General features: G+C 37.9%; 1 protein-coding gene across 1 annotated transcript; it reads right to left on the reverse strand.

Moving 5' to 3' along the window:
* Positions 1-464: 464 nt before the first annotated feature.
* On the reverse strand, positions 465-8,880 carry LOC104534411 (UDP-N-acetylglucosamine/UDP-glucose/GDP-mannose transporter-like; the record flags this gene model as incomplete). The annotated part of the gene is made up of 7 exons (XM_010193992.1): positions 465-567; positions 1,182-1,264; positions 3,046-3,124; positions 3,867-3,934; positions 6,218-6,310; positions 7,629-7,731; positions 8,747-8,880. Coding segments are annotated over 7 exons (663 nt in total), but the record flags the coding sequence as incomplete, so codon positions are not given.
* Positions 8,881-9,245: the final 365 nt, after the last annotated feature.

The raw sequence follows: 9,245 nt of genomic DNA on the forward strand, positions 1-9,245 counted from the left end.
ATGTGAAATCATCCTGAATCACTACTAGCATCTTTCATATTTTCACTGGTATCAAAGATGGCATATGGCATAAGGCAATGGTGAATCAAGCCTCATAATCTTTAAAGGGAGTTTTGCCTCACAGAGTACTGCCAGACACTGAAACAGAACTCACAGATCTTGTTGAGTACAAATAACACGGAAGTACAGGTAAATGTAGAAATTTACAACTTGAGACTTGCTCATGGCATTTCTTCCTATACATTAGCTCATGGGTGTAAAAAAAAAGTTAAAATTAAACCTGTCCATATGTAAAACACATGGTGTGCAAGAATACTTCTGAACCAATGAATTATGTGCACTTCCGTGGCAACTGAGGTAGATTTTTTTCTTGTTCCAAATATGTTCCAGCATATACTTATTTAAGTTTTCAGCAATGTTAAACAAACTTGTATCTTCAGTCTATTTCAAGCCAGGCATTCTGGCTAACTCCTTGACTCAAGCAGTGCATTCTCTTCATCCCCAGGTTGCACAGGCTTGCTGTTTCCTCTTAAGGTTAAAAACGAGTATCTCAGTCCTCCTGCCATACTAAAGAAAAGAGAATAAACAGAGGTGTCAGAGATTCTAATGTATGTACCATTTTATAGGTACGTACCCTTCCTTCCAAAGGACTACAGAATGCCAGCTAGTATAAATTAAGAGTGTCTCAGAGGTATGTAAGCCATCTGAGAAACTAGCCCCAAGTAGACGAAGATTAACAGTTGATCCAACAGATTCATACAAACAGATGTAACAGTTCATCCAAGCACAAAAAGTAACAACTCACAAGTCGTAACTCACATTCAAAGGGCACAACTCATTCAGTCAGTGTTCTCACTTCCCACATGACCTGGCTTTTACTTGGAAGCCTCACAGCTCAGAACTGCTCCCCATAAAAAAAGAATGAACTCAATTCTACACAGTAAAACTGCAGGCATGTTTCCATAGGTAAGATCCTATCACAGTAAGATTCAATATCTGAAAACAGACATGAAAAGACATAACTAACTGCAATGAACTTCACATCCTAGGGCAGTGCTTCCTCAGGCCAGTGGTTTCAAAACAGCATCACCCAAGAGGGCCAAATCAAACACAACATAAAACTATATCTCACTGAGAAATTTTCAGCTTTAACAAATAAAGGCTATTCAAGTTCCACTCACCAAATATTAAGCCCTATAAAGTTTAACATAGAGAACATGTAATCTCCACCAATCAACATTCCAACGTAAGCGATGGATATATTCTGAAAGGAAACAAAAGCTATGCATTTATTGAAGTCAGTTTTCATCTCCAAGAACATAAATTATATAAATTAATATACTTTTCTAAGGAAATAGCCATACTCTGTTGCTGGCCACTTTAAAATCAGTGTTTAAGTTAGTCTCATGGGATGTAATAAATTCAGTATGTTTTCTGAATGCATACAATGCACTGAGGATGACTTTTTTAAATAAACAAACAAAATCAGCTATTTGATGTCAGGCAATATGGAGCTATGGCCATCCTGTGAAAATATACTTTTTAATCTTTGTAAGGGTCCTTTCAAGTCCCATTTATTAAAAGTAGGTTTTGAGTACTCAAGCCTAAAAAGTATGCTTTAAAGTTACAACAGAATTTCTTTATTATTGCATTAAAGGCGTTACCTCTTTAGTTTGCCAACTAAATGTGCATTGAAAGCATGTGGCTCAAGTTCAAGGCAGGCACAGTTTAAAGTTAAAGATTCTACCTCTCACCTCGCCTCCATCAAATTTTGGGAAAATTATCCCCTATAGACAGAAGGAAAGCTATAGAACTGTGTAATCATTTCACCAACACTTTGTTGGTTTCAAATGTTTTAGCAGCTAGCCTGGACAATGACATCATTTCTACCAGTTTCTACTGGGGACTACTGCACCATAAAGTGCTTCTCAACTTTAAAGCTGTTCAAAATGTCTCAAATTATTTCTCAGAAACAAGAAACAGTCTTGTTCTCTCTCAATGATTCAATGCGGACATATAAAATTTAAAAGAACGCTTTCAGGACCACAGGAATGAAAACTACTAGAGTAATCTTGCCAGCTTCCAAAAAAAATAATTGCAGAAAGTGAAGTACCATCTTCCTTTTGTGGATTTTGCTATGCTGGAGGTACTCTTTTCCTTAGTCACCCATGCAAGGGTGCACCCTGAGGACTGTTATTCCTGTGCCTAAGCTAGTTTGGATTCTGACAGTTGTTTGGTCCACAGCTGTACAAGTTTTATCTTTTTCTAAAACTCTTCCAGCTTACAGCTTCATGCTTCTCTCCAAACTGGCCTACAAAGAGGTGCTTGGGCAGTCAGTGATGTTTCCAGCTCAGACATGCTGGCCTTATCAACACAAAGGAAGCTGCACTGGTTTTAAGTTAAACTGGGTTAGAGAAAACAGACTGTAAGGACATCAAGTTCGGTTTTTAAGACATGCATGTTTTGGTGTTGATCAAACTGACCAGAATTTCTAGAGACCAAAATGAAACAGTCCATTCAGCTAGAACACAACATCTCACACAGAGGCTGAAGCATTTATCCATAAATAAATACACTCCTTACTACACAATAGCCATTATTCTGTACCTATGAATGCCCTATTTAATAGCAGCAATGGAAATTAGTTCAGCCCAGTGAAAGTGTGTTAGTCTGTAACAGTTTGCAATAGATTTGCACCAAGCCACCTTGCCTCACTCACATCAACCTGATAAAGAACAGAAGCAGGTAACAGTACCTGATGAAATGTGGTTAAATGTACATCTTTTAATTAAAGTGGTTCAAGTTTCTCTTGCAGGAAAAATAAAAATACATCAATATTGACATTGTTTTCAAGAGCACACCTGAGCTTCAATGGAAGAAAACAAGGTCACTCTGTAGTGTGACCTTGTTTGAAGCAAGCAGCATCTCAGTATTAGCTCTCATTTTGAGTTTCCAGATCAAAGCATAAACAGGATCACTGCTGAGTCAATGCTCTTCCCAGTCTATCTGAGCATTCTCATCTCCCTCTTCTGCTTTAAAACTCACCTTGATGGCACCAACTACTGTTGTTGTGAGCGCAGAATTGTAATGACTGCATAGGACAGTAGAATACATCAAGAGAAACCTAAAGTAAAGGAGAAAATGTTATACATTCTCCCCAGAGAGCTCAGACAGTTAGCAACACTTTGAAATGTTCAACATTTTCTGGATCAGTATTTTGCTGGGATCTTCAATTCCACCTGTTCCAAACCATAATAAAAAAGATTCTGTGCATCTGTATTTGAAGTTAATGATATGCACATCCAGAGTACTCAAAATACATGTTAAAATGTGCTGACTGAGCTCTAGCAGAGTCATTCCTACTCCCTGTGCTTCTTAAATGTAATCGAAGTGAGTTTGATCCCTTGGTTGGTGATGTCCGGAAGAGCACAACAGGACCTAACTCATTTTTCTATTCTTCTTTTGACTCTGCATTTCCAACAGGAACAAAGCATTGTCTCATTACTTTTGTGTCTCTCATACTTTTCCAGGTACTTTAAAGAACAAACGCACTGAAACAGTTCTACACTAAAGGGCTTACATTCTACTAACTGCAAAAAAGAAGTCAGATAATCAGAAGAGAGTACAGGAAATAAAAAGCTAAATGTCATGTTGTTGACCACTTTACTTGTGAGGTCAACAACACAGGTAGTACTTAAAAAGCTATTTATATTATTATAAGCAATTTAAAGACAAGGCAGAATCCTGGAGGGGGAAATGTATATTCTTTGAATTTTAACAAAACTTACAACTGAGTTGTACAACTGAGATTTGCAATTTGAAGCACTGTCAGTAAAACATCTTACTTGATTGCCCTGTGTCCTTACCCCAACAAGCAGGAAAGAAAAAACTGAAAGACAAATAAAAAATTTGTCCAGTGCTGAAAATGTGTTGCCTATTAAAAAAAAGAGATAATTACATGGTTAATATGAAAATGTGCAAAATCACAAAATACATTTGATTCATATTGTAATTATTAAACACTTACATTACCACTGGAAACAGTTTGGTGCATTTATGCATTTAAATTCAGAGACAACAGGATGACAGCACCCATGATACCTAGACCCATTCTTGGAACACGTATAGCAGCACAGACATAAAACTGCACACTGCAAGCAATGAATATACGTACAAATATAGAGAAGTTGTGCTTTATATTTATTGATACAGATACCAACACTGGGATTAATATTGTATAATAAATAGTGTTGATAGAGAGAAAAAGCAAATAAATAAATAAATAAATAATCTTGAAATCTACGTCATAACCATAGTTTCATTCACAAAGAGCTTTCAAGGCCCAAGCCTGCAATTTTGAGCTCAAAAGCGCAGCAAACAAACACACAGTGCCACGCAACAGTCACTAAGAAACAAGTCACAGATTCTTTTCCATCTCTGTATCTCCAGGGTATGCCTCATATTAATCTGGTTAGTTTAAAGTCACCTGTATCAGCACAAAACTCAACAAAGGCTGAACACATCCCTGAGAAGCAGGATAAAGGCTGTAGGTCCATGCTGAACTGCGGCTAGCTGAGCCTCCACCACCTGAGGCAACAGATGAGTGGGATCTTGGGCAGCTCTGCCTTGCTAGAACTGTGCTGGTGTGCAGCAACAAACTGCAAAGTATTGACATTCTAGGGCTTCCTTGCTCTTCCACTGCATCATGTTTTCCTGTTCTCCTAGTCAGCCAGCAGGTGAAGGAAAAGTGAGTAACTGGGACACTCTCAAATTGTAGTCTCTACAGGATTTGGTAGGTATCTCTCGAGAACTAGGAAAAGGAGCAGAAGCAAACTCCCTATCACATAGACAGGGTACTGATATTTTGACTGGCAAAAGACACATGCTGTCCACTGTTTGTGATGGATCAAGGCAAAAAGCTCTACTAGGGTAAAAGCAAGCCACTTCAATGGCCTGAAACTCTCCTGAATTGGTGTTATCCACAATGATTTGTTGATTTTATGTATTTTTCCATTTGCTCCATTTTTCTGTGATTTAATCTCTATGCAACACATTGACACTAGTTATCCGTATCATTTAATGTGAGTTTTAATATTAAGTGACCAAACCAAGGTGTATGCACAACAGGCAGTGTGCATTTCTCTAATATTTATTCTTTTCAGGTAATTGAACATTAAATTGTACCAAAATCAAAATGTGGGCACGACAGAGTCCCATGGAAATAAACCTAGCAACAAGGTAAACTTCCCTGTTGATTTCTTCCAAAATGCTTCCAGCCCTGCCTGCTGGGAAAGCAGTTGAAACCTCACAGCCATACAAACTTGGCCTTTACTCAGTCTACCAAGATGGGCATCAGCTGCACTTTCCTAAACTGGCACAAAGTCATGCTGGAGTGACACCACAAGAAGAAATTTCACACTCAGAGCAGATCTAAATCCATCATTTTTCAGGGAATGACAATTTTTCCACTTGAAGCAGACTTATAAGAACACAATGACAAAATCATGTGAGTTCAGGGCACAACAACATACAACAAAGGATGCTGGAATGATTTATGACACCCTGAAGCTCTGTAACAATTTTCAGTGGCAAATCTCAAACATTTCCAAAAAGGAAAATGAGTCTCTAGATGCATTTTACTGGTAAGAAAAAGGCAACTCAGCAAGTCTGTGAGGGAGCCATAAAAACAACACAAACCTCCTGGTCTGCTACTTTACGTGCCAGGACATACTGCCTATGGTACACTGTATTATGATTAGCTATGTAGAGTCATGCTGTTGTTCTACGAGAACATAAAATGTGGGTTACTAAACTAGACTGAGACTAAACAGGAATCTGTTAAGTGCATCAGAATGAGAGAAGGACTGAAAATTGTCTGGTTTTGGTATTTGCAATTTCATTTTAGAGCACATGGTAAATCACACAGTACAGCTGGATTGCCAACTAATTGCTTTAGCTGAGAATCCCCAGTCATACATTAGTTCTTAAACAAGGATTCATATAAGGGCTATCACACAAATTCATCTTCCACTTAAAGTGAATAATTACAAGTTCTTATTGGTGAAGTCCAAGTCACATATTTCAAATACTAGTCACTAACACGGAGGTAGGATTACCTCTTCAAAAACAACCAACCAAAAAAATCACCCACCCCAAAACTGAAAAAAAATGATCAAAATACCATTATCAGTTTGAGATGTGCAATATTGCTCCCTACCTGCTGGAAGTCTCCAGTAGAAAAGCTAATAATAACTGTTGGAACCACCATGAAACAGGCATTATAGAAAAGGACACCGTATTTTCCCAACTCCTGTGAAAAATGAAACACAGTGTTTGGAATTCCAAGCCATTTGGGAGCAAAATACTAAATACTACACTGACAGTGCTTTTGACATTATTGTCAATGTGCAGTCAGAACATAATACACTTCAATTTAATACAGATGCTTGCAATTTTTGGATTCAGTGCTTAGTACAGAGCTGAGTTTCCACTGCAGTCACATTGTCTATATGCTCAGCAGAGTATCACTGTTCTTCTATACCTTAACATGTTTCTATATAACACCAGCTAGTCAGAAACTTCCCAAGGCACTGGAAGAAACTGCTTTGTGTTCCGACTCCGCAGAAGTCTCTGCCTGGCCAAGGAATTACCTATTCCACCTATGGCAAAGCAACCACAAAAGCACAGGGCAGGGTTGCTGCATGGCATGGCCAGTATAACATGAAAATTAATGAAGCCTGACTCCTAGATGGAGCATCTTCAATCACTGGTAACTGATGGAACTTCAAGCAACTTGAGCAATGTCATATATGCTGTCGGTTAACTTGCTTGACACAAAGGCAGAAGGCTAGGGGGATGAAAAAGCAGTCTTCCCTTCCTCCAGGTTCAGCCATGCTACTTAGCAAATCTCTCCAGATTATCTCTTGTTTTAAAATGAAACCCTGTATTTTGCAGAAAACTGTGAGGTCGTTAAGTGCTGCTCATAAAGAAAAAGAGTCTGGATTTGATGTAACCCCTGAGATTATTAAAGGATATATACTTCCACTGCACAGATTGACTCACAAAAATCAGTGATACAATCTCTACCCAGCATCTCCAAGATTGCTCTTTGCTATGGCTTGCTATGTTTTCATGGCACTGTTTTTGAAGAGCAGCCTGCTCAATGTTTACATAACCTATAATATACCAAGGTATTGCCTAATTCTTTGGCCTGCCTGGGTTTGGCGTAGACTTGCTTTCAGATAGCCAAATAAGATACCAGTTGTTGTGATTACTGACTCAAACCGGACAAGTCTCTGCTCCTACCCACAAGTTTATTTTACATAAACCTCACTTGAAAGTGTATTGCTAGTTTTTTTTAGCCAAAAGCAATGTTTTAAAGCCACCACAAACTCTGCCTAAATGACTTAGAATATAAAATGCACTGTTTATCTAAGCCTGGCCTGAGATACTAATAACACCTTTTCCCAGGTTGTTCTATATTAAGTATGCGTATATCAACTTAAATATGAAATCAAATGAAACTGTTTATTAGTTCATAACTGTATGTTCATAAACTCATATAATAAGTAACCCACTGTTAGCATCTTGTCATAATGTTAAATTCAACCCAATCATCCCACAGTTACCTTTGGATCGATTTTCTGCTTTGTGTAAACTCCATTTGCTGCTGTGAAGATATCATTTAGCAGTACAAAGGTGTAGCCTTCCAGACTAAAAGACAGATCAGACCTGGGAAAGAAGTATTTTACTGTAAATAAACAACCAGTATACAATGCATTGTACCTTGTTTACCTAGAGAAGTATCATAAATGAGGAAATGCAAATCCTGAGTCACAGGTTTTGCTTTAAGCCTTTTTCTGTAAGTCAAGGTACTCTACATTTCTCCAGTCACAGGACTATCACAAGTGATTCACCAGAAAGTTCCCAGAACTCAGTGCAGAAGTGGCTGAAATGCTCAGCTTTCATTCTGTGAAAAATTCCATCTTCCTCAATCCTGACAGCCTGTCCAATTATTACTGAGTATAATTATCTGTTTCTTTTAACACAAAAAGCAGCTAGGGAATAAAGTCTGACTACTTCTTTTTTTGCAGTCAAATAAGACATATTGTCATCCTTTCTGTTTTGGCTAGTTACCTCATGGATATAGGGTAATTCATGTAATAGGGCATGGCACTACCTGAGTCACATCACATGGAAATTATTTACCTTTGCATATAGCAAAGCCAAGAAAAAAAAAATAACATTACATTTCCAGTTAGGTAAAGGAATATTCAAACAGGACGAAAACAGAGGAGACTAGCATTCAAGTGCTTTGAGAACTTAATCTCATATTTGAACTTGTTCAAAGTGAGTAAAAAAACAGACATTGCCTAACTCAAAACAGTATTTGAGAACCGAAAGATCAGTTTTCCTATCCAGAATAAGAATATATTTTTTCTAAGATTATTAAAATAGACTGATATAATGAAATAAAAGCAGGAGTTTTAACTTGCTTCATTTATGATCCTGAAAACATGGAAAACCTGGGGGCAAAGGGGGAAAGAAGCACACAAATACTTCCAGCTGGAGTTAAATTTTTCTCTTTGTATTACTGTATCTCCCAATGACAGCAGTAGAGAGATTTTTCAAATCAAGTTAATCCAAAGTAACTAATCTCAGGTTTAATTGGCACTTAACAAGGAAAAAATCCTCCTGTAGTCCCTCATCTCATAACGTGACCTTGTATAACAAATTAAAACCTTACCCAGCTGCTATGAAAGCCCCAAGAATGATCGCAAATACGCTGACTATAATACTCTGTGGGTATCGTTTCCTGTAGAGAAAAATTAGACAGTTCCCATTTTCATTACTTGAAGAGGAGATGAAAAGGCCATCTGTCTGAAAAGTTTCAAACCAGTTAGTAATCACAGAACAGGAGGGTTCAGTCTTGATAACCTTACAGAAGCAATGTGGTTGACCATGAGCCACACTATCAGACTTTGGCCCTGAGAAGAGAGATTGAAAACGCATTGTAAGCATTCCGCTACTAGATAATTTTAAAAGTAAAGATAAAAGGTTTAAAGTAACAGTGCTGGAACAAACTGTAATCTACTGTGTATTGGCACTGATAAAGGACATATTTCAGTGTCTTCTAGTAAAGGAAAACCCATTGAATCAATAGGCTGAGGCCAACTGTATGAGCTTCAACAAGGCCAAGTGCAGGGTCCAGCATTTTGGTCACAATAACCCCATGCAGTGCTACA

This window comes from Mesitornis unicolor, unplaced genomic scaffold, assembly GCF_000695765.1.
Source record: "Mesitornis unicolor isolate BGI_N332 unplaced genomic scaffold, ASM69576v1 Scaffold26451, whole genome shotgun sequence".
Taxonomy (NCBI): domain Eukaryota; kingdom Metazoa; phylum Chordata; class Aves; order Mesitornithiformes; family Mesitornithidae; genus Mesitornis; species Mesitornis unicolor.